Source organism: Silene latifolia, chromosome X (assembly GCF_048544455.1).
Source record: "Silene latifolia isolate original U9 population chromosome X, ASM4854445v1, whole genome shotgun sequence".
Lineage (NCBI taxonomy): Eukaryota > Viridiplantae > Streptophyta > Magnoliopsida > Caryophyllales > Caryophyllaceae > Silene > Silene latifolia.
Window position 1 is genome coordinate 118,924,403 of NC_133537.1, and position 26,591 is coordinate 118,950,993.

A 26,591-nucleotide genomic window follows, 5' to 3' on the forward strand; every position below is an offset into this window, starting at 1 on the left:
CATGTGAGATCGTCATTCAAACCTAAGAGAGTGGTAAGCACCAAAGAACCACTGGAACTAGTACATATGGATCTCTATGGCCCAATGAAGGTAAGAAGTAGAGGTGGATCCAGGTATGTTTTTGTTCTAGTTGATGACAATTCAAGGTATGTTTGGCCTCTCTTTCTAAATTCAAAAGATGAAACTTTTGATAAGTTTGTTGTTCTAATGAAGCCTGCCCAAAATAAGTATAAATCAAAATTAGTTTCTATACGTACCGATCATGGCACTGAATTTGATAATCATGCCTTTATAGATTTCTGTAGGGAAAATAGTGTAGGACATAATTTTTCTACACCACGAACCCCACAACAAAACGGTGTTGTTGAACGTATAAATAGAACACTAGAGGATATGGCACGCACTATGTTATTGTGTAGTGGACTACCTCGTAATTTTTGGGCTGGAACTATTAATACCACAGGTTATGTTCACAATCGGGCTCTGATTAGACCTATCATTAAGAAGACTCCTTATGAGCTTCTTAGAGGACGAAACCTAATATATCTCATCTACGTTACTTCCGAAGTAACTGTTTTGTCCATAATAATGGCAAAAATAGCTTGAGTAAATTTGATCCCAGAAGTGACGAAGCTGTTTTTGTTGGTTACTCTAATCATAGTAAAGCATATAAGGTTTTTAATAAGAGAACCTTATGCATCGAGAAAAGTGTTCATGTTATTTTTTAAGAGAATAATATGTTTGATAAGGCTGAACAAGATGAGGAAGAAAATATGAATGAACCAAATTTTCGTTTATCTAGAGATGATCCTCCAGAGTTGGATAAGGAAGATAAAGAAATTGAAGGCACAAATGATGAACAGGGAAGTGCTTTAAATGATAAAGGAAAGAGAACTGAGACTATAGTTGATGATACTATAACCTCTTCTCAAAACAAGAATTTGGAAATGCTATAACCTTGAATCCAAACCAAGGTACAGAATCTAGAGTTATACCTGATTCTGCTACAACTCCAGGATTAGATTCAGGGGGAAGAATTCTTGAATCCCAATCATTCGAAGAAGATGAACCCCGTTCAAATGACAACGATCTGCCTCCAGCCTCGAAGTGGAGATATAAAGATTCTCATCTCATGGAGAGTATTCTTGGAAGTTTAAAGAAAGGTGTTCAGACACGGAGAACATTGAACAACTTTTATTCCTTCTACTCTTTTCTCTCTACCATTAAACCAGCAACCAATATCAAATAAGCTCTTGCAAAACCAGATTGGATTGTTGCCATACAAGAAAAGCTTCAGCAATTCGAAAGGAATAAAGTTTAGCACTTAGTACCAAGACCAAGAGAACGATCTGTCATTGGTACAAGATGGGTGTTTAGAAATAAGTTGGACGACACGGGAGTAAATCCCAGGTTTTGGCAACATTTCGGGTTCTTCCACTTTACTAAGAGAAATTCCACTGTTGGAACGAGTGGAATCTATGAAACGCGTTTGTTGGCTTTCTTTCATTTTATTCTCCCAATCCATTCACTGATTTCTTTTTCCTCAAAGAAAGATTGGGATTGCATTTTTATTTTCATTCTTTGACTGCTCTTTCCAGCTTTCCCTCTCTCGGGCCAGACGCAGCAACCTTTTTCTTTTTCTTCCCTTAATTGCACTTCTTTTGCTCAACTTGAGAAACCAATCCCCTTGCTTTATCCTGGCCTGTTGGCTAAAGCGTGTGCAGCTTTTGCCCTATTCTAATTGTCAAATCGTATAGTACGAAACAAAGTAAGATTGGTTGTACAAGGTTACAATCAACAAGAAGGAATTGACTATGATGAGACCTTCACTCCTGTGGCCATACTTGAGGCTATTAGATTATTGATAGCCTTCACTGCTCACAAAGGAATGAAATTATTTCAAATGGACGTTAAAACTGCATTTCTTAACGGTTATTTGAATGAAGAAGTCTTTGTAGATCAACCCCCGGTATTTCTTAATAGCAAGTTTAAAAACCATGTTTTTAAATTAGATAAAGCATTATATGGTTTGAAACAAGCTCCTAGGGCTTGGTATGACAGATTGTTAAAATTTTTACTTCAAAGTGACTTTAAAAGAGGATCTGTTGACAAGACCTTGTTCTTGAAATGTGAGGGTTCTGATTTATTAGTTGTTCAAATATATGTTGATGTTATCATTTTTGGTTCAACTAATAATAAGCCGTGAAAGTATTTTTCAGATTTGATGACCTCAGAATTTGAAATGAGCAAAATGGGAGAACTCAAGTTTTTCCTTGGACTTCAAATTCAACAGACTAGTGAAGGCATTATGATTCACCAGCAGAAATACATCAAAGAACTAATCAGAAAATTTGGAATGGAAAATTCTCATTCTATGTCCACTCCAATGGTCACAAATAAGAAATTGACATTAGAAGAAGATGGTAAGTCTGTCGATGAAATGACTTATCGAGGTATGATTGGTTCACTTCTTTATTTAAATGCAAGTCGTCCAAATATTATGTTTAGTGTATGCGTTTGTGCTCGATTTCAATCGTGCCCTAAAGAATCGCATATGATAGCAGTTAAGAGAATTTTGAGGTATTTAATTGGTACATCGAATTATATCTGTGGTATCCTCTTGACTGTAATTTCGATCTCATAGGGTATTCCGATACAGATTACGCAGGTTGTTCGCTTGATAGAAAAAGCACTTCCGGCATCGCTACGTTTGTTGAACCATGCATTCTAACGTGGGGATCAAAGAAGCAAAATTCAGTTGCCTTATCTACTGCTGAAACCGAATATATTACTACTGTATTGGTATGTTCTTAGTTATTATGGTTTAAACAGCAATTATCTGATTATGGTATTAATGTTGGATGTATTCCTATTTTATGTGATAATAAGAGTGTTATAATTATTTGAGTTTTTTGTCAAAAACTACCTTATATTTAGGGGTATTTGTAAAACTACTACCTTATATTATTTTTCTTGTTTTAGACTACCTTTATTTTCTCATTTTTTGGTCAATAACTACCTATGCCGAAAATATGGTAAGATTTGGTCGATTTAGCGACATTAACCTATCTCATATGTCTTTGTTAACATCAAACAACAATGATCAATCGCATTTAAACCACAATTTGACTTCAGATGAAAAAAATTTATGAATTTCACATTTCAGTAATAACTACAAACATCTACTAAAGGTAAGCGTAAGTACATCATGACTTCCCAAAATCAGGCCTAAGTAAGATTAAAACATAAAAGAGTCATGTGAGATAGGTTAAAGCCACAAAACAGACCAAATATGTCTAAACTCTTAGTGTAGGTAGTTATTAACCAAAAAATGAGAAAACAAAGGTAGTCTGAAATAAGAAAAATAATATAAGGTAGTATTTTTACAAATACCCCTAAATATAAGGTAGTTTTTGACAAAAAATCCTAATTATTTCTAAAAACCCCGCACAGCATTCTCGTACTAAGCATATAGATAGTAGACACCACTTCTTACTTGACCATGTTGATAAGGGCAACATAAGACTTGAATTTGGTAGTACGGAAAAACAATGGGCAGATATTTTGACAAAGGCATTGGCTAGAGAACGTTGTGAGATTTTACGGTTGGACATTGGTTTAATTGGTGGCAACTAAACTTGTCAAAATTTTTTACGATATTTATGCCTGACTAGAAATAGACGCGATTATATGACCGTGTCCTTATTTTCCGCTGCAAGTATATTTATGTTAAATATTGTATTATTTTACGAGAATATTCCGTTTGCTAGTCATATATATTTTATGTTATATTACGAACCAATATTCCGTCACAATATTTCCTTTTATCACTTTTTGGCCGAAATTTTATCTTAAAATCTCCTTATAATCTATTCTCCCCAAATCAGATACATACAACTTACCAAACTTTTATCCATATCTTTTACCATGTCACTTTAAAAGATTTACCCTAGATTTCTTCTTAAAAAAAAAAAGAAAAAAAAAGAATCTTACCAAAAATAAACTACACGCCGCCTATACCCTATAAAATTTTACCATTAATCAAACTCTATCATAATCCCATAAATAATCCCACCTCCCTTACGTCCCATCACCATCACAACTGTCTAAATTTTTCCTTCTCAAAACTCTCCCACACTCAATCTCTCAGGCACCTCACACAACCATCATCACCATGTCTTCAAAACATTCAACCCGATTCAACTCACCATCAACTCGGTCTTCCACCAAGACCGGGTCTACCAAACCCACATGCAACAAACGCGATCACCCCAAAACCACTTCCTTACCACAACCCAACACAAAACCTACCAATCCCGATCATAACCGGGGTGAAGCTAGTGTCGAGGGAAAGCGCATGAAACTTAATAAGGACAAAAAGAAGATTGTGGTTAAGGAGGATTCGGTTGAGGAGGTGCAAGTGGTGGTTAGCTGTGATGGTTATCAAAGGACTCTGTTTTGGGAGTATATGCCGAATGTTATGGTCGTGGGGCTTGATAAGCTTCGTCATACGAAAGAAGAGAGAACACGAGTGAATCGTGTTTTCAGGTATGGTATCCATGGAGGACGATCCTATCCCACGTCATGGTATGAAAATATTGAATCTTTGAGGTTCTTTTCCGACTTCTTGAAATTTTAAGAATGGACCATGCTTTGTCAATTTTATGGACCGGTTTACCCTATCGAGGTAATTCAGTTTTATGATTCCGTTTCTATCAAATATGGTGTCTTGCATGCGGTTGTGGATGGGTCCGAAATCACAATCTCCATTGATGAATTTTGCACTCTATTTTCCGTCCCTGATGATGGGATGGAAATCAACAGGAGTGCAGAGTGGGGAGATGTGACCGAGGAGGAGAAGCTTGTGATTAAGCGATCGTTTGATGACGGTGCTACGGGGACAAGCAACATGTTGGCAGGCTCTTTCTCGCCTAAATTGAAATTCTTTCTCAATTTTCTATGGAACACGGTTGTTCCAAGGTGAGGAGGCCGTGACAAGCTCTCAAGCTATGAGATGGTTTTGGTGCTTAAGTGGCTCGAAGGACAAAAGGTTAGCCTTCCTTTTCTTATTTTCATCGTATTATTCAAACAAGTATTTCTGTCACCGAGGATAAATTTTATAAGACTTTGGATTTACCCTATGGTATGTGGATCTCTCGATTGTTGGAGGCTAAGAAAGATGTGAGCCCGGAAAGCTATGGTGTGACGATTAAGGATGAGATGTGTGATACGCATCTTAAGTTGATGAAAATGGCCGCTATTGGGCCAGATTTGGTATTTCTATCTAAGGGAAGTTCGGTGGTGGTGGAGAAGGCATTAGATGTCATGGTGGCTATGGACAAGAAGTTGGACTCCTTTATGGCGAGTATTGTAGAGAAATTGGAGACACAAGCCTCGGTTTTGGGCCTTTGGCTAATGTGGTCTCGGGTTTGGAGGGGTCTTCAAAGACGGATGGGGTGAGTAATAATGATGTGTTGTCAAGGATGCGTGGCTAGGACGGACGGGTTAAAATGTTGGAGAAGAGCATGTGCACGATTAGTCACGAGGATGTACGCCATGGGATTCGAATTGACAATTTAGTGAGCCAAGGCGGTGCTTTGTGGAAGGATGGGCGTGCTGTGCGAGAGGACGTTGCTTTGACACTCGAGGCTACAAAAGCCTTATCTTTGAAAGTCCTTAACTTTGACTCTTGCTTGACGGCTCAAGCTAATCATGTGCGGTCATGTTTTGATCGGCTTGATACGTTGGAGTTTAGGACTCGTCCCGATTATGTCAACCACAATATCCCATGAACTTATCCTAGCCCATCTAATGCCTATCTTATTTTGCTCCCTTGCACTTTATTTTCTTAATGCTTATTCGGGCCATTTTGGCTTAAACTTCTATTTGGCCCATTGGCATTGGTTTGTATTATACATATTACTATATTTGCATGTTCGTCGTTGAACTATTTTTCGTTTTATAATATCTGTTGCATCTACATTTCTTTCCCTGGTCTATATTACTCTAGTCATTTTATGTTTGTTCTCGCCTTTTCGATGTTGTCAAGAGGGGGAAGAGAATAACCTTGATTACGTATTTGTCTAAGCTTGTTCCTAGTCAAGACCTTTATTTTGTTAAAGTCCTTAGATGTTATAACTTTGAATACAAGTAGCTTGGCTTGCGTTCAACTGACTATAACTTTTGTAGTACTATATTGAGCGGGAACTTGCACTTAGTCACAAATCATAGAGACTTGTCATCATCAAAAAGGGGGAATTTATTAGACCATATAGTTATATGTTATATTTTGATAATGACAAGTGTGCTTTATAATATGTATATCTCTGTTGCTCGTAATCGTTTTTTTAGTCTTGACTAGATTAAGGGTTACAATATGAGCAAGCAATGTTATAGTAGCTTTGACTATAACATTGGAGATTTGTGAAGAATTATTGAAGTAATGTTGTAGCTGCTTGAGCTATAACATTAAAGATTCATAAAGCATTGTTGTGGCTATTTCAACTACAATTATGATGACCACTCAAGCAAAGACAAGATCAAGTCTCAAACAAGCTCAAGATGAAGAGCTTTTGATCAAGATGAAGAGATGATCCATATACTGAAAATCTCCAAGAAGATTAGCTAATATAGGACATCGTCCAATTACTGTATTTTTGGAAGTAATATTAGGAAGGTAAAGTTATAGCTATTTCACCTATAACTTTACTTACCAAGCTTAATGTTATAGTCATTTCACCTATAACTTTGAGCTGCAATATGAAGTCACGATTTTAGGGTTTTAAAATGGGTTTTCGAAATATAAAACTTTAATATCTTTTTCGTGAAAGCAAGTGTGTTGTATTTATGGTAGAATGGAATTCGGGTTATTTAGATTGAATGAATTTGTGATTATCCTATTGATTAGTAAAACAACTTATGAGTTGTCATGCTATCTAGGGTTTTCAATGTTGTTCATCTCTAAATCTTAATTTGGTCAATCTAACCTAATATCCCACTAGGGTTTTCGTGAAAAGTAATCGGGCCTATGAGCCAATTTTCTTTTTACATAGTAAACCCTTGTGTAAGATAAAGATTAGAATAAATCTTAAAGATAATATTTGTTAGAGATATTTTATCTCTTTATATTATCTAAGATTATTCTCTTCTATCTTTTAAGATATTATTGAGGATTGGATTTATTTCTTGTGCAATAATTTACACAAGAGTCACGAGTCTCACGACACCTTCTAGGGTTTTGACTAAACTCTATTTGTCCACTCTACTATATATACATACATACTTGCACATTTCAAATCAACTTTTCGCAATATAAAAATTCCTTTGCAAACAAATCGAGTAAGCATTTTTATTTTAATCAAGTAATCAATTTGTTTTGCATTCGAAAATCTTTAAAGAAAAGTCGTGCTTCATATTGATATTTATTTCTAAGAATTACATTGTTAGATAATAGTGATTAGATTCGTTCTTATTCTTTCAATTGTGTGAACATCAAAGAACAATCGAAACGCTTTCTTATTAACGTAAGATAGATACAACCAAGTACTTAAAGATACTCATTTGAGTTAAAACTAGGGTTAGTTTTACGACTGGATTGATAATTTTGTAATCCGTAGAAAGGTACTAAGATTATTAATCGAGAATAGTGGACGTAGGTTTCGACTTGTGGAACTGAACCACTTCAAAACCACGTGTGTCACTCGCTTTTCTTCATTCTTTTGTTTCTGTTTTACATTGATTGATTAATTAGTTGAAGTTGAATCGATAAACTTTAAAAAATGAATTATTAATTCACGCTCATACGGACAATTAAAAAGTGGGCTAAAGTTTTTATACTCAATTCCCCCCCCCCCCCCACCCCCGCTTCTTGAGTGTTCGGTAAATAACACGGAGTATGTTCAGACAATAAATTAAACTTCAATTTATTGTTTTACAATATGTTGTTAACTTTAGCATCTTCAATTAGTAGATTGTTAGAACAGTCAATTGCTTTGTACATAAAGCGAATTACGCAATTATTGAGGTAAGGAGAGAGCAATGCATTTATAATTATTAAAATACGGATGGCCATAGGGCGTCACTGGGGGTAGCGAATCTCAGCGCCACCATAATTAATAAAAAAAAGAAAAATAAAATATTAATTTCTTTTTGCGCAAAATTTTAAGACCATGTATGTAATTTTATATGTATTCATATTTATTCGATTAAAAATAAACTCTTGACTAAACAAAATTTTATCAAAATAATTTATTTAATATGAGTATTAACCTAATTTATACTAAATTATCTTCATCGATAATTATGTTTCTTCATCATTGTACGGTGTTTTTCATCTACTCTACATCTCTCGAAGAGACGAGTCAAAGTAAAATGGACACAAGCTTGGCCTTTACCAATCAATTTAGGCATTTTTGCCAATGTGCTTCGTTGTTTAGTGTCTCGTCAATTCACCACCATGCGAATTTTATATGTATTTATATTTATTCAATTAAAAATAAACTCTTGACTAAACTAAATTTTATCAAAATATTTTACATCAAAACAATTTACTTAATATGAGTATTAACCTAATTTATACTAAATTATCTTCATCGATAATTATGTTTCTTCATCATTGTACGGTGTTTTTCATCTACTCTACACCTCTCGAAGAGCCGAGTCGAAGTAAAATGGACACAAGCTTGGCCTTTACAAATCAATTTAGGCATTTTTGCCAATGTGCTTCGTTGTTTAGTGTCTTGTCTATTCACCACCATGTTCCCTCTTCATAGAACTACCACGCCTCATCACATATCGCCATGGCTCCAGTTGAATCCACAATTATCCCCACCAAACACCACCTTGTCACTCGCACAATTGAATCTATTGTTATTCTGTCTAAAAACATAACTATGTGTAACAATTAAAGCCCACGGTGTAATATCATTTTCATACTAGCAAGATGTTTCTTGAACAACTGTTTGTTGTAACTTCTAAATTTTTCCACAAAAAGTGGCAAATATAAGGAAAAATTCAACTGATTTTTTTACTACTTACTATAATTAATGATGAAATATTAATATGACATTAGAACGGCTTATGGAAACTTGAGATGTGTAGCTGATGCAAGTAAATGGACTAAACTCTAGTACATACCGTAATTGTGCCTAGCCATAGAATTCTTTTCTCACTTGCAGCTTAGAATCAATTAGCAACAGTGGACAATTTGCAGCATAGAGGATTCCAATTTGTTAATAGATGTTCTCTATGTGCGGATGCTCTAGAAGATCGCAGACACCCGTTCTTTCAATGTCAATAATCTTGTGAGGTCTAGAAGAAGTTGTTACAGTGGATGGGTATTTTCAGAGCTGAGGTGAGTTTGCAGAAGGAGTTAGATAAGGCAGGGATAGGAGGCCAGCTCTGCAGATGAGAGGTGGTCTGGTTTCGAACCATGATTGCTACTGTTGTTTATCAACTATGGGCTGAACATAATGCACGAATATTTCAAGGAAAGAAGAACACTGTTGGAGAGTTGGAGTCATAGTTCGCAGAATACAATTTCTAGTTTCTATAAGCATGTTGATATGGATAGGTCATAAGCATTATAATCGTACTGTAACTCGGCTATGTTCTTAGTTTGGATGTTTGTATGTATGGTCTAGTTGCTAGTCTTGCAAAAATCACTTGCAATTTCTTTCTTAACGAATGAAATGATAATTTTTTTTTTTTTTAAAATTACGAAATATTAAGTTCCTAAATTACCCTTCTTGTTTAGTTAGTTTGAAATTTAGATTTTAGGGGAAGGAAATGAAAATACCTATATAACTTACGACAATACCCTCGGTGGCTTCCGGTTAGAGTACCACCCGCTGGCGCCATCTCATATTCCTTGATAAAATTTAAAGCAACTTGAAATGAGGAGGAAATGTAGTGGTTCCTACCCAAATGGGTTGGTTTATTTAATACAAAAAAGAAAGTGTAATCTATTGATTGATACACCTACGAAAAATAAGAAAGTCTAAACAATTAAGCGGGATGGAGGGAATCCTCCTATATACTAAGAGAATAAAAAGTTTCAAAGCGTTCCTCCAAAAAGGTATCAAGCTAAATAAGAAAACAAAAATACTTCTTTCTTTAAGTTATTATCATTTCATCAAAATATAAACTTTTAATCAAATAATAATATTTTCTTTGAAAATCTAAATTATAATATTTTAATTAAAGAAGATAAATTCACTATAATTTTATAAACTGTAAATGTCTAAATTTTTGTTATGTATTATTATATATGAGAGAATGACTTGACACATTTTGTATAAAACAAATATTAAACTGACATAATTAGCTTTATCACAAAAAAATAAAATAATAAATAATTAACATAATTTAAGAAAATTTATTATTTGTAATCATTAGTTTTATGTTAAAGAAAAAATTCATTAAACATATTTTGTAACTTTACTGAATTCTCTTGATTAGTTCATAGTTCATTTTTTTCTCATATCGAAATTCGATGAGGTATATGAAAAATATAAAAAAATTAATAATGTATCAATTTAAAATAATTAAATAATAACTAAAAATAAAACCCCTATATATACCGCAAATGTGCGGGATTTACACTATTAAATATCGATAGTATAATTGTTACATTCTCTAATATCCCTATCTAAAAACCCGCGCATTTGCGCAGGATCTATACTAGTATAAAACTAAGCTCGTTAATTATCACATTTTTGCAAAATATGCTGATTGAAATAGACTAGTTAAACCCGACAACCTATCAATCAAATGTAGGTTTGTGTTTTTTGTTTTTGTTCAAACCACTAAATTTTTGTCCAACTTCAGTTACTTGTAAATTTTAGAAAATCAGAAAAAAAAAAAAAAAAAAAAAAAAAAAAAAAAAAAAGATATTGATGCAATGTCTTTACTTTTTCCTAACCGTTGAGTGACTAAGCGACTTAACATATTTCAATATTTTGAAAAAAGCGGTTTTATTATACGTGGAGCCGTTTTCAATAATTTATTACATGGGTGTGACAAACTATTTTTCGTTGTTAGCGAGATTCGGAATTTGAGATGATAAAATTGTATTCGTAAACTTCTATCATATAACTATCCAATAAAATCGAAAGGAATAACTCTCTCTCTAAAATATAGAGCTTTTTCTCTCTCTACTAGAACTTCTTCAGCGTGGTGATTTTCCGCCGTCGTTAACGAGCTTTTTGGTGGAAATCGTCCCTAAATCTTCCTCTGAAAAGCCTATAATGGCTATTTCCTTCAAAATTATTATAATCACTTTAATTTCTGTCAAATGATTATCTTCATAGGCATTTAAATGGTTGTCAGAAGATTTGAAAATCCGTCTGAACGCCTCTTAATCTTCCTCTAAAAAGTCTATAATGGCTAAACTCTTAAAATTATCCAAAATCACTTTATTTACATATCAAATGATTACCTTCTTAGGCATTTAATTGGTTGTCGGAAGATTTGTAAAATCCTTCTGCTTCTTTTGGGGATTTTTTGGTTAAAGCATTTTAAAATCCTTATAATCATTTCTTTGCGGGTTGTTTAATTGGTGGTTGGGGTTTTTGTGTGGCTCGAGCTGCCTCCTTAGTTCTGCAGCTACCTTATCTGTGATTGGGGAGTGATGTTTGAGTTTTCTGGGTAATTAAGTTTTAGGGTTTCTGCCCCTATTTAAAGGGGAAAGATGAATCATTTTAATCCATCAAAACCTTCATCTATAAATAATCAATCCTTTATTAAATCCTTTCTTTCCAAAAAAAAAAATAAAAGATCATCACACAAAACTGATGGAGTTCGAAAATTAATTTGGGCGTTTTGATAACGGGGGTATGGGTGATGCTGATGTACATCAGAATTTTTATAATCATTAGAACTTTCATCAATCACACCAAAATGCTGAGTTTCAACCGATGAACCCTATTCACATCAATCTCTGGCGCTTTCCAAGGTCGGGGGGAGTTCTGAATGTTGACCTAGCTCAGTTGGGGCAATCAAGGGAATTTCGGGGTAACTGTATCCTGGGTTTCTTGGTTGATTACAGGCTTTTCTAAGCAGAAAAGATAAATGAAGTCATTAAGAAGAAGTGGAGTAACAATGTAGGGGTGAAAGCGTTTAAAATGGGAGAAATCTATGTCCTCCACTATCAGGATGTGGATGATATGAATAATGGGCTACTTAAAAGGAGCACTGCTACAATTGATGGAGCAGTCATGGTCTTTGCTCACTGGTTCCCCATGAACGGTCAGGTTCCCTTATGCTGAGGTATTGGTTCGTGTTTGTGGGCTACCTTTTGAATACATGACAATGGATGTGGCTCGAGTTGCGGGTAAGTTTCTTAGCCATCGTTACCCTGTTAAACCTTTGAAGTGGTACCTGAAAATGATTTTTTAAGATTGAAAGTAGCATAAAATTGAATGAACCACTGGTCCCTAGTTTTTTCTTAGCAATGGATGCGGACCACTTACTTTGGGTTCAGTTTCGTTATGAAGAAGTGTTTAAATATTGTATAAAATGTGGTAAGATAGGACACAAGGGTGCTCAATGTAGGGAAAGCATTATGTCTATTATGACCAATATTAATGGTATATTAGACCGATCTTAGAGGAAGGGTTTTGTGATCTTCCAATCACACAGCAACCATACCATGTTTAACATGGACCTAAGGGCTACTCCTCCTACCACTAGATATGTCAACAATAGGATTAGTGTGAGGAATGGAAGGAGAAATAGAAGTAGACAACGTGATAATTCACTTGAAAGAGTAATTGATTTTGATTTAGGCATTACTCCTGGAGGAGGGTGCTACCTGGAATGCGGTTTGCTGTCAATGCCCAACCTTTTGCTGAGCTGGTTGTGTTTCAACCTTTTAGGTGGGGAATGGGGGTATGGGAGTTGGGAAGAATCTTTACCAAGACCAAAACCAAAACCAAAATCAGGGGCAGGGTTAGGCTGTTAATGAGGATGTTGTCATCAATGAAGCTCAAGGGATATAAGTGGGTAATGAGCAGGCTCTGAATGGGGATGTGGAAATAGGGGAGAGGCATTATCAGGGGGAAATAGCTATTGGTAGAAATCAAAATGAAGAGGGAAATGGTGTTCATGGTGCAAATAGGGCACCTACTGGGGCTGGGGGATGGTTATAGGAGAATGAAGAGTTTTATCGTGTTCGAGGAGAACTTTGAAAATCAAGGGGATATGAATGAGGAACAGATGAATCACTTAAATCATCTTCAGGAGAATGATCCTTATCTAACTTATGCTGCTCAAGGAAGTTTGAGTGGCATACTGGACATGGATCAAATAATTAAGGAAGAAATCCTTAATAGAGTAGAAAGAGATGTTGAATGGGTAAGAATGAATGATGACCATAGAGGTTTCAACCAAACTTTTGATCCTCCACCTCATGGATTGCCCATTGTCTATCACTACTCTAATGGGAGAGTTCTCCAAGTGGGGAATGAGAATCTAGCTCAAAATGATAATGCTGTTCAAGAGCCAGAACCAGAATTGGGGAAAGAAGCTAACCAGTTTCTTAATGATGTAATTTTGATTAGTGACTTTAATTCTAACTCTGATACTGTAGCACCAGAAGAATCATCCCCACTGAGCCTGATAAATTGGGAGACTGATTCACAGGACTCAACTGAGTACAGTCAGACTATTAACCTGATTTCTTCTAAAGAAAATAATGAAGGCAGTGATACTGGTATTGAAGTTAATTCTGGGATGGGTGTTAATAATAATACAGATGCTGCTCTGGTCCTAACTGTTGATTATGATGGTAGGGTGGTGACTCAAGGAAATGATGAAGTTCTGAGGAAAGAGGATATCCACATATGCCTAGCATCAGCTGTAATTAAAAGGAAAGGTAAGGAACAGCATGAGGGTTCATCCTCCTTAATGCCACTAGAGGTCCTAATGAAGGAAGCTACTGCTGTTGCTAAACCAAAGATCCAGGAAAACATATCTGAAGTTGCTGAGATGAATAAGAGGGCCAGACTTTTTGATTTACCAGAAGTGGTTAATAAGGCAAGGCTCTTTGCTAACATTGATCTTCAAGGTACCTATGATAGGTTTATGGGCTTAGCTGATATGTATAATAAATCTAACATGGAGGAGCAGAATAAGGAGTCTATTTCTGGAGCAAAGAAAAGGAAGTGTTGCACCCAAGTATCTGAAATCTTAATCCTCTCTGATGACTTGGTTTCACTGTACAAAGCAAAGGAGTATATGAGCAATCCGGCTAAACGTGACTGCTGGGCAGATGGGATTTATGGAAATGAGAGGCAGCATAGGGGGAATGAGAAGCAGCAGGAAAATTATGGGTTTTGTCTCAAGATCTTTGATGTTGATATAGAGGAGTCAACTGACTCTTCTTCTGTGAATGCTGAAGCAGGTTTTGCGAAGGTTTAACCATTACAACCTCCTCTATCGACATGAGTTGACTGATTTGGAATTGTAGGGGACTTAACAATGCGCTCGCCCCTACAATTCCCAAATTAAGGGCGCTTATTAGTAATAAGTACTATGATTTTATTTTTCTTATTGAAACTAAATGCAATGTAAACTCTATTAACCCTTTTTTTAGATCTTTTGGTTCTGTTAAGGATACTGGAATGAATGCAATTGGAATTGCTGGTGGTCTTTGGGTGGGTTGGAGAAGGGAAGCAAAGATGAGCCTAGTGAAGGCGTGTAGTAACTATGTCATTTTATTAGTTGAAAAATATAATGGGCTTTTATGGTATCTTGTTTTGTACTATGGTGCCCCTTACTCCAGTCTAAGAGCAAGGGTTCTTGCGGATTTAGAGGAGTGTTTAGGTGGGTTAGATCATCCGTATCTTATAGTAGGGGATTTCAACCAAGTAGAATATGTTAGTGATAAATTGAGTGCAAACACAAGTCAAATTCAAGTTGCTTGTGAATTTAATAATTGGAAGTTGAGAAATGAGTTGTTGGATATTCCCTTTAAGGGACCAAGGTTTACTTGGTGCAATAATAGGAAAGGGGGAAAAAGAGTCTACAAACGGATTGATAAGGCATTGGGGTCTAGAGAATGGTTCACACTTTTCCGAGAAACAGGTACTAGATTCAAATCTTGGATCATGCTCCCATTGATGTTGACCTGAACTTAACAAAGAACTCAACTAAAAAGCCTTATAAATTGGATGCATGGGATTTGGACCATTCGGAATGTATCCAAGTCGTCAAGGAGGTTTGATGTCTGCAGGACTTGGGATCACCGACTTTTAGGGTAGTAAGGAAATTAGCTAGAGTACGAAATGAGGTGAAAAGGTGGGGCGCTGGATAAGCGAAATGAATGGTATGGGAAATGGGACGACTATGATAAAAAGCTGGAACATGGAATGGATTTTGTTATAGAAGGCAATGGTGAGGAGGAGTTTAATCGGATAAATGATGAAGTCCAGGAATTTGCCAGTGCTGCAACTATATACTGGAGGCAAAGAACAAAGCTGAAATGGATGGTTGATGGCGATACGTGTACAAAGTATTTCTTCAATTGGGTCAAAGGCAGAGCGGGTCGTAATTTTATTTTAGGGATTAAAGACGACAATGGCACATGGAAATATAACCCTGTTGAAGTTAGCAATATCTTTCAGAAAAGTTTCGTTGATCTTTACACACCACCCTTCCCATCATCCAAATCAAATGGATCTGGCGCACAAAACCAATATGCCAAAATCCTAAAACACATTAAAGCACGGGTTACAGATGATGAAGCGGATTCTATAAGGAAGCCATTCACAACCAAGGAAGTTAGACGGGTGGTATTTCAGATGGGTCCTTTAAAATCACCGGAACCGAATGGTATTGCCGGAATTTTCTATCAAAAGTGTTGCCATTTGGTCAAGAAAGACTTAAAGAAAGGAGCTATATCCATGCTAAACTCAGGGAAGGTTCTACGAGAAGCAAATAGAACCTTCATATCCCTAGTACCGAAGTCTGATAACCCAGAGGAGGTGAAGGATTATCGTCCCATTAGCCTATGTAATGTCTTTATGAGGATTGTTACCAAGTGTATCATAAATCGGTTAATGAAAATCATGATTCATCTAATTGGGGAGTATCAAAATGCTTTTTTACTTGGAAGAAGCATTAGTGATAATATTCTCCTAGCAAATGAAGCTACTCACAGGATAAACTCTCATAAGAAGGGGAAATATGGGAGTTTTGCTTTTAAAGCTGACATGAGCAAGGCTTATGACCGAATTAAATGAGATTTTCTCCACGATGTACTTCAGAAATTTGGATTTCCTGATAGGTTAATTCAGCTTATTATGAATTGTGTTTCTACGGTCACGTATGAAGTCTTATTTAATGGTTCCCCACTACAACAATTCCGACCGCAGTGTGGTCTGCGTCAGGGAGATCTGTTATCACCATACCTTTTCATTCTATGCATGGAGGTTCTTTCATGCAATGTGGAGTATGCTCAGTTTCAAGGTCATTTAAAAGGAACTTAAATCTGTCGAGGGGTCAAACCATTGACTCACCTTTTCTTTGCTGATGACTCGGTCTTTTTTCTGAAGAATAACGGCAGGGCTACGTCTAAGCTTAAACGATTACCTGACGACTACTGTAGCGCTTCGGGACAAGTTATAAAGGAAGGAAAATCGGGAATTGTCTTCTGTCCGAATTCTACTCTTAGGAAGGTCAAGACATGCCTAAAGGACCTTAAAATAAGAAAGAATAGAGGGTTCGGGAAATACGTAGGCATGCCCACAGAATTTCAAGCTTCAAAAAAAGATGTCTTCAAGGGTCTTGTGGAAAATGTCTCTAAGCATATATCCTCATGGAATGGTGTTTTCCTATCACCGGCGGGAAGACTAACTCTTATCTCTTATGTCCTATCAAATATCTCCAATTACTTCCTATCGGTATTCAAAATACCGGTAAGTGTGACAAAAAAAGATTAACTCTCTTTTGTCACATTTTTTTGTGGGCAGGGTGTAGAACAGGGAAGAGTCTTCACTTACTGGTGTAGTAAGATTTTCACTAGTCTACCGAAAAGGGAAGGGGGTCTGAGGATCCGTAATGTGAAATGGTTGAACCAGGCTTTGTTGGCAAAACACATATAGAGACTGGTGACTGAGGAAAATTCTCTTTTCTGCAAGATTTTTAGAGAAAAGATCTTAGGTAAAACAAATGTAAAAGAGGGTCTAAGGCTGAGCTTGAATGGGAATCTATCGTGGGGAGTGAGAATTGTTGTCCACGGGTTAAATTTTATCCTCGAAAATATTAGCTGGAAGCCGGGGATTGAATCGAATATGAATGTTTGGAGTACAAAATGGGTAAATGGGTGCTCTCCTGAACCATTTGAGAGTCTTTTAGGTGCAGAATTTAGATTTCTGAAAGATCTCCGAGTTAAGGACCTCAAATGGTTGATTAAGTTACTATTCAGTGAAGAAAGTGTCAATAGGATCCTGGCTATTCCCATCAGGAGGACTTGGATTAGAGATGAAGTGGTGTGCCACCTGTCAAATAGTGGTATCTACACAGTAAAAAGCGGATATAGTTTGATCTTCAATAAGTTTTTCAGTGAAAAAGGGTTGCGTGAAGATAATGCAAGGTTAAGTCAAAAGAAAAAGTCTTTCTGCAAAACGCACCCGTGGAAGCTGCTAGGACCGCAATCATGGAAAATACTCGTTTGGAAGATAATTACTAACTTCCTGCCAGTAGGGAGCGAGTTTCTGAAAAGAAACATGGAGCGGAACCCTTTTTTGTGATGTGTGGAACTGGGAGGAATTTTCCTGAAACAATAGACCATCTCTTTCGGGATTGTGCAGTTAGTTTGAGAATTTGGTCTGGATCTTCTTTAGGTATCAACACAGGTCCATGAAACTGAAATAGGTGACTGGGTTATATAAATTGGTTGTTGTACCTGGGTAAGCTAGAGAATAGTCAACATCGCATTCTTCTTTTTCTGGCTGCTCTAGTTAGCATTTGGAAAATGCGAAATGATATTATCTTTTATGGGGAAAAGTTTATTCCTTTAGTTTTCTTTAAGCAATATGCACGGTTGATGAATGTGGCTACTGAAGCAGCAAAGAAGGGAGAGGAAGATAACAAGATACTTCAAAGGAACATAGAGGAATGTCAAAGTCATGATCCCGATGTTTTACTTCTGAAAAAGGGTCGCCCAGACTTTGTGGTTGGGAGCTATGGCGCATGTCTTATAGTGAAAATACAAGTTGACACAAGTTGGGAAACCTCCTATGACACGGCTTATGGGTGGGTAGTCCTTAATGAATAAGGAGATGTGTGGTTTCAACGAAGCGGTAGGGGTCGCGATGAATCCCCACTTCAGGCGCAAACTTTAGGAGGAAGCGTTTGGGGTAAAGAAAGCCATGGAATGGGCTATTAGTAGGCGTATCTGGCACCTTGAAGTTTCATCAGATTGTCTTCAACTGCTAAATCAGTGGGCAAGGAAGGAATGCATCAATCACCAGATAAAAGGGATTCTTAAGGACATCTTTGTTTTATCTGCTTCGTTTCACTATTTCAGTTTCAGTTATGTGTTCATGGATCAGAACACTAAAGCTCATGACCTTGCTCGGCGGGCCATGAGAACGCATTAGGAAACTTTCTTTTCAGCTGCCAAAAAAACAAAATATTTTACGTTGTTAGCTGATTAGCTGAATATCGAGGTTTTAGTACCATGAGCTAGAAAATTTTAGTTTTTCCTTTTATTTGGGACTTTAAATTGACTTTCTAAACCAAACCATCTTAAATTCATTCGACGGTCCAATAAATATCCACTGATATTCTTACATGCAACATGTATTAGGTAATTATTACGTGATAAGATCACAATTGCATGTTGCAAGACCAAACACAAATATTGGATCAAGTATGAGTGCAATTACAAGAATTAGCCTATAAAACTATATTCAAAATTTTGGTGTTTCCCCCTTTTCCCCCACCTATTGGACCCATTTCCTATGTCACTAGTATATGTGTCGTCTTCTTTTGGCCTTGTTTCATGTATGGCGGCGGTCCTGGGAGGCATTGTTTGGCGAAATTGGGTTTCCTGATCTTTCCATTAGTCTTGGTTTATTGCCTTAAATTGGTAAGGGACCATGTTGGTCCTTGTTGCTGGGGTTGCGGTCACACTTTGTGTGTTTTTGATAGTAACTTTTGTTGGACCAGAGTTTTTGGTTTCAGTCTTCTTAGTTTGTATTCGGTTTTTTAAAAAATGTTCTATGGTCAGGTGTGTGGGTGTACAAGGGTGTGTGTGTGTCTTTGGGTTTGATATGGTGATTCCCTTCTTTCCCCCGCCTATTGGACCCGTTTCATGTTTGTCAGTTGTGTGAGATGAATGGATGGGTATTGTAGTTTTCTTCTGTCCGTGGTTAGTCTTTGATGGTGTGGATACTTGTTTGGGGTGAATCATTGGGTTGTGTCCATATGAGCCCGGGGTGGAGTTGGTGGTCTTGCAGTGGTGGTTTTCTTCATTATGGAAGGACTTTGTTAGAATGTAAGGGGTTTAAATAACCCTCTTGCTCCTACGATTGTGAAGACTAGAGCGATTCTTTCCAGTACTTATTTTGATTTTTTGTTTTTAGCCGAAACAAAATGTAATGTAGAATTAGTTGATCCTATTTTTCGTTCTTTTGGGTTCTCTCGGAGTTTTGGTGTAGATGCTCATGAAACCAAAGGAGGCCTCTGGTTTGGTTTTAGATCTGATGCTCAGTTTGAGTGTATATTTACTTGTCAAAACTTCATTATCATCAAAGTCATGCAATGCAAAGATAGCTTTTGGTTCATGTGTCTTATTTATGGTGAACCAGTCACTCATAAGCGAGAAATTGTTTGGAATAATCTCACTCAATGGATCCGCTCTTTTGAATACCGTTTTCCTTCTTATCGGGGATTTTAACCAAGTTGACTATCAAGAGGATAAATGGGGAGGTAGTAAAGGTAGGATCCCGGGAGCTTCATATTTTAATAAATGGAAGGCTGAACATTTTTTTATGGAAGATCACAGTATAGTGTTGGAACGGCTTGATAAGGGCTACGGATCGTGGGATTGGAATGATATTTTTCCGAATTCTGGTATTACTCACCTTCCTATTCAAGTTTCGGATCATGCGCCTATTATCTTTGAAATAGATTTACTTACTTATAATGGTAGAAGACCTTATAGAATTGAGGCCTGGAACCTGGATTTCGAGGAGTGTATTTGTTTGGTACATAACGAATGGTTTGTCCATGTCCCATGCTCTATTACGGTCAGAATGATACGGAAATTATCTAGGGCTAGAAATTGTATGCGTCTTTGGTCTATTTCTAAAAGAAAAGAATGGAATAAGAAATGGAGTGATTTTGATGACACTTTGGAAAGAGGTTTGCATGAAATCGAGACATTGGTTGTCACTCGGACTTTCACTATTGCGTATGCTAGTCATGTGGAGTATGCTAAGATTTCAGCTAAATATTGGAAACAGCGTGCCAAGATTAAATGGAATATAGAGGGAGATACATGCTCCAAATACTTCTTTAATTGGGTTAAGGGTAGAGCCGGTAGGAATTATATTGTTGGGATTAAAATGGATAATGGGGAGTGAAATTTTGACTCCGAGGACATTATGAGATTATTTGTCCATTACTACTTTGGTCTTTTTAAGGAAGGAGTGAATGAAGTCTCATTTGATGAGTACTTCCCTACTGTTAAGAATTTGTTCACTGTCAATAAAGGGTTTGTTTCTTCGGATGACAGTGACGCTCTTGGCATCCATTTCACTCCTAAGGAGGTTTGCATGGCAGTTTTTCAGCTCGGCCCGTTAAAATCTCCGGGACCTGATGGTATTCCTGTTATTTTCTGCCATAAATGTTGGCACTTCATCAAGCATGATGTTATTGGGACTGCCTTGGCTATCCTGAATGGTAATAGTTCACCAGAATTCTTGAATAAGACTTTCTTATTTCTTATTCCAAAATCTAGTGCCCCAGAAACGGTTGATAACTTCCGCCCTATTAGTTTGTGTAATGTTATAATGAAAATTATTACAAGGTGTATCACTAATCGATTGAAGAAGTTCATGGGAAAACTAGTGGGCGATTTTCAAAATGCGTTTGTTCCCGGGAGGAATATTGGTGATAATATATTAATTATTAATGAAATTTTACAAAAAATTTCATCATCCAAAAATGGTAGGATGGGTAGAATGGCGTTTAAAGCGGACATGAGCAAAGCGTATAACCGGTTAGACTGGAATTTTATTAGAGGTACGCTGGTTTTGATGGGATTCCCCTGCAACTTCATTCAACTGATTATGAAGTGTATCACGACGGTGTCTTATGAAATATTGGTAAATGGTGTTCCCTCAAGGCGTATCCACCCAAGTTGCGGTCTTTGTCAGGGTGATCCACTTTCTCCTTATATCTTTGTTCTGTGCACTGAAATTCTCTCTTTAAACATTCTGCGTATGGAAAAGGATGGGCTTATACAAGGAATTAAAATTAGCAGGAAGAGTATCCCTATCTCTCATATGCTCTTTGCTGATGATTCTATGTTTTTTATTGCAAGTAATTCCAAGAGTTGCGTTAACCTGGAGAAAGTTATTAAGGATTACTGTCATGCATCGGGTCAGGTTATTAATGATAATAAATCCTCTATGACTCTAAGCTCGTGCTCTAGTCTTTCCTTTGCTCGAAAATGTTTGAAAACCTTCAATATACCGTGTGGCGCTAATATGGGTTCCTACTTGGGTATTCCTACTAATGTGGGTCTCTGAGGGTGTAATAAAATTAGAAGAGAAATTTTTGAGTTTATCATTGACAAGGTTAGGAAGCGGTTATCCTCATGGAATTGTGTTCTCCTATTGTCGGCTGGTAGATTGGCTTTGATTTTTTCTGTCTTGTCTTACCTTTCTGTTTACTTTTTATCGGTATTTAAAATACCGATAAGTGTGACAAAAAGATTAGATGCTATCTTGTCACATTTCTGGTGCGCAGGTCACAAGAAATCTCCTTCTATTAGTTGGTGTAGTAGGCTTTTCCTAAGGCAACCTAAAGGGAATGGTGGTCTAGGTATTAGACGTATGAAAGAGTTCAACCAATCTTTCTTAGAAAATATTGGTTGGAGAATGATCACCCATCCAGATTCTATCCTTAATAAGTCTATTGGTGCTAAATATGGCCTAAGGTGGCAAGATGGCGAGCTGCTTTTTAATGATGGCAAGAGTAGTTCTTCGTGGGGATGGAAAGGTATTGTTTGGGGTCTTCAACTCATTAAACCTCTTTTAGCTTAGAACATCTCTCCACTTTCTGACCTTAGTGTTTGGAATACTAAATGGGTCATAGAAAGGTGCCAAAATCACTATGTTTAGAGCTTCTTACTGATCCCCCTAATTTGATTAATTTGAAGATCAAAAATCTTATTAGCAACAATAGCTGTTGGGACCGTAGATTCGTGTCTATGGTTTTTGATGAAACCTCTGTGAGAGACATTCTTGCTATTCCGATTCGATACTCTGAAGGCAGTGATAACTTCTTTTGGACGGCTTCGTCGTCCGGAAATTACTCAGTTAAGATTGGCTATCACATTGCACTAAAAAATTCATGGAATACTTCAGCTACCCCGAAGGACTGTTCAAGAGTGCTTGCTGCGTGTATGGGTATCTTTCATAAAATTCTTTGGAACCTACGAGGGCCAAAAAGCTGGATCATTCTTATTTGGAAACTTCTCACGGAATCGTTGTGGACATGAGCCACCCGCACGTTAGTTTCAAGGCGGCGGCACTTCTCCCACGGAACCTTGGTTTGTCAAAGCACGTCATGGGCCGTTACTGATTGGTGATGCATAGAAACCGGTGAAAGGTTTGAATAAGCCTGCATTTGTGGAGTCGCCACCAATTTATTGTGGAAAAATTGGAAACCGTTCGAATACCTTGTGCCATGTCAAGACACAAAGTAATGACATGAACACTAAGAACTCGTTACCCTTAGCATTCCATGTCTAGAATGACTTTCTAAGATGCCAATGGACACGGATGTCCCGAGATAACTGGAGTAAGGGGTGAGGGTACGTATTAGGAAGCTCTTTAATTCGAACACCTAATCACGCCCGCCTCGATAGCGGCCTCTACTAATGATTAGGGAAGTCGTTCATATTTGATATGTCGTCGATGAAATGCATGCAATGCAACAAACATAGATTAATCCTAGCATGTGAGATTAGACTAAGTCGGTGAACACGCGTTTTAGCAAACAATCGGGTCGAAGTTGTTGTTAGAATCATTACATGTGAATGCTATACAATAGATTCATACATAATAATTATAATTACGATAAACGAAATACAATAATAAAAATTACAAATATTATAAGGCTTTATTTGATTTACGTCAAAAGCACGCTCAAAGACGGATTTCGAAGAAGAAAATAAAAGGAAAACAAAATTGGAATTTAAAATATGAAAATACGTCAGATTAGAGGTGATAATACGATTAATAGTTGATTTAAATAGTAATTAGGAACTATGTCAAAGCGAGAAAGAGTTCAGGGACGGAAACCAGCACAGAATAGGCGCAGCATCTGCTGCGTCCTCTGGAAGAGGCGCAGCACTTCTTGCGTCTATTCTAGAGCTGGGCTCTAGCTGTGAAGTCAGAACCGCAACAATGATATTGTTCGTTCGTAAATTTAAGGTCGATTATTGATACTAGACTCAAGTGGAAGTGATTTAACAGGTTACGTTCATACTAATATCGTCACAATTCAGATTAAAAGCTAAGTTTAAATAAATTATTACGGCGATTTACATAATTATAATTATACGATGTCTGATTTATAAAGGTCAAAACTTTAAAATTGAAAAACGGAATTAAACTTGATGAACTGAAATCTAATAAAGAAAATTATGATAAAAGACGAACTCTAAAGATTCGATATGGGAAAATCGAACCTTTAAAATCCGCGTTTGAATAAGATTGATACGTGCATTTTATATAGTCTCTTTGAGCCTCTTATGCACGTATTTTTATGTAATTCCCGTAGTTTTATGCCACGAAATGCCCCGAATATTCTACTTTGGTTCATTTGGCTTTAATTGCAGGAATGGACCCAAAAGAAACAGAATCGAGCCTTTTATTGTCTTTTTAGCTTGCATTTAGGAGATGGAATAATTGGAGCAAGAATTGAATTGCCTCGGGAAGCGTGAAGTCATCTTGGAAGCAGTTCAACGTCTAAATGAGGTGGTGCAGTGGTAGTTGATCGATTGAGAGCTTTTGCTGACCATGTCACTCGATCGAGACCCTTTTGATTGTGAGAAGTTCTCGATCGAATACTCCTTATGTTCGATCGAAAGGTGGCTATATGGCGTTCCTCGATCGAGTAGTGATGTACTCGATCGAGAGGTTTTTGTTTGGAAGTTATTCGATCGAGTTATTTAAATGTACTCGATCGAGTGCTTATCTACTGACGCAAGATTATCTTGCGAGATCTTATTTTCTTGATATTTTAATTATCGTATTAGGTTAAATAAAGTATCTATCCTATAAATAGGAGAGACCCAATTAAGTTTGGAGAGTTCTTTTTACCCTTTCATTTTGTTCAAACGTTACTTTTGCACACTTTTATACGATGTCTTTCTTTACTCTCTTTCTATTTAATTCTCTTTTGCACACTTTTATACCATGGCTATTGTTGCTTTATCTTTCTCTATTGTTTTATTCATTGTTATGCTTGGCTAATTTCGTTAGTGCTAGGATTAGGGGAGCCATGATAGTAAAACAATGATGCTTTAATTGGTTTAGGAGGTTTACATGTGAGAATTGTTTGATAGCAATATAACTGTAATTATTAGGTTGAATGCATGCAACTGAAGTAATTAAACTGGTTAAATTCAGACCTAGATCGGAAGATTGGAATGAACAGACCTGTTATGAACAGTAGATTACTCTAATGAGGGCGGAAGCTAAGTTAGTAGTATTTTAGGGCAGATAACGGACCGGAAGGACCTTTCCACTACCCCGTTTTGTGACCGTAGACAGACTGACTAACAAGTAGATGTCACCGCCTCCCGGTGGATACGATACCCGACTTGCCTCTGCTGCATTAGTTAGATTCGGTTGGTTTTATTTTTGATAGGGTTGTGACAGCCGTGTCAAATTTTGGCGCCTTTGCCGGGGAGGCAACTATTTTATTTACTTGATTTATTTTTGTCTGTCTTTAGCCTCAGGGAATTTATTTCTTGAGGCAGTTCTTATTTTTCCTTCTAGTTTTTTTTTTTTTTTTTTTTTTTTTTGTTGCAAAAAATTCTCATTTCAATTCAAAAGGAATGAAACTACATTTGCAAAACTATCCACTAAGATGCCCCAACAACTAATGTAACTAAACAAACTTAAAAGAAAGAAACTTAGAGAGCGAATGATCAACAAGAGAGCTAAAAAAGGACGGAGGAAATCTGATGGACAATCTAGCCAACACTAGACGTTTGACCTTCACTACGACAAATCCTGGCAACTACAACGCCCCTTTAACAACGATTATTCACGAAAATCACAATAGACGTTGTAGAATGTATGGCACGAATTTTACTAAAATAAATTACAACGGGTATGGTTATAAAAACCGTTGTTATTAGTTTTAACAACGGGTCACACATGCACAACCGTTGTTAATAATTTGGCGCAAAATTGGCGCAAAGTTAGTGAAAAGTAATCACAACGGTTATTGTTTACAACCGTTGTTAAAACATATTTCACAACGGTTGTTGTTTAATAACCGTTGTCAATAGTTTCCATACTATAAACCACACAAACAGAAGTCTGCTGCAGCCACAAAACACAATAACCCTTAATACACAAACACAAACACAAACACAAACACAAACACAGCAGACAAACACAGCAGACAAACAAACACAAAACACATACACACTCTCTTTCTCTCTTTCTCTCTTTCTCTCTTTCTCTCTTTCTCTCTTTCTCTCTTTCTCATCGTCGCTTTATCTTCTCGTAAATCCTCACCGTGATTTCATCGTCTATTACGTTCGTATTTATCAGGTAAATCTCGCCGTCCTTTCGTTAGTTTCATCGTCATTATTTTCTTTTTCTATTTATTTCTTTTGCATGTATGTGTTTGTATCGACCATTATGTTATTTGTTTAAGTATTGTTCGCATAATTAGTTAGTAAAACAATGAAGAAGCAAGATGAAGAAGTAAGATAAACATAATTAATATATATATATATATATATTTATAAATACATAAATTAAAAAAAAATTACATATGTAAAAATGCAATTCTTATATTTTCATAGAGGATCTTATTCTGCTCTATCGTATCCGTCCTCTCCTCCTTGGCTATTTGGAGGTTCCGTTCAGCAGTTGCTATATCGTCATATAGCCGCAATCGCTTTCGCCTCCGTCAAGCCATCTTCTTTGGCGTGCTTGATGCGGATCGAGCATCCGCAAAGGTAGCTCTGAAACTTTCCTCAATATGGAGGAACCGGCGGATGAAGTTGTTGTTGTTCTCGATCATGGTAAGAGTCTTAAGGATGAAATCATTCATTTTGTTGGAGTTTTTGAGTTTGTTTTGAAAGATTAAGTAGAGTTTGTTTTAGC

General features: G+C 36.7%; 2 protein-coding genes across 2 annotated transcripts; both read left to right on the forward strand.

Annotated features, from left to right (window-relative positions):
- Positions 1 to 16,424: 16,424 nt before the first annotated feature.
- Positions 16,425 to 18,277, forward strand: LOC141618199 (uncharacterized). The gene is made up of 5 exons (XM_074435306.1): positions 16,425 to 16,430; positions 16,554 to 16,916; positions 17,103 to 17,593; positions 17,704 to 17,855; positions 17,961 to 18,277. Exons 1-5 carry the CDS (start codon positions 16,425 to 16,427, stop codon positions 18,275 to 18,277), a joined length of 1,329 nt encoding a protein of 442 aa, XP_074291407.1.
- Positions 18,278 to 19,670: 1,393 nt separating this feature from the next.
- On the forward strand, positions 19,671 to 20,591 carry LOC141618200 (uncharacterized). Its single transcript, XM_074435307.1, has one exon. The coding sequence runs from the start codon at positions 19,671 to 19,673 to the stop codon at positions 20,589 to 20,591; it is 921 nt and encodes a 306-aa protein (XP_074291408.1).
- Positions 20,592 to 26,591: the final 6,000 nt, after the last annotated feature.

What these genes read in the sequence shown, in the direction of transcription:
- LOC141618199 (XM_074435306.1), top strand. An exon ending in TATCGGTATTCAAAATACCG is followed by an intron (nt 16,917 to 17,102) that starts GTAAGTGTGACA and finishes AAACACATATAG; the next exon opens with AGACTGGTGACTGAGGAAAA. An exon ending in TTCTTTAGGTATCAACACAG is followed by an intron (nt 17,856 to 17,960) that starts GTCCATGAAACT and finishes TGGCTGCTCTAG; the next exon opens with TTAGCATTTGGAAAATGCGA.
- LOC141618200 (XM_074435307.1), top strand. Translation starts at nt 19,671, where the DNA reads ATGAAACCAAAGGAGGCCTCTGGTTTGGTTTTAGATCTGATGCTCAGT.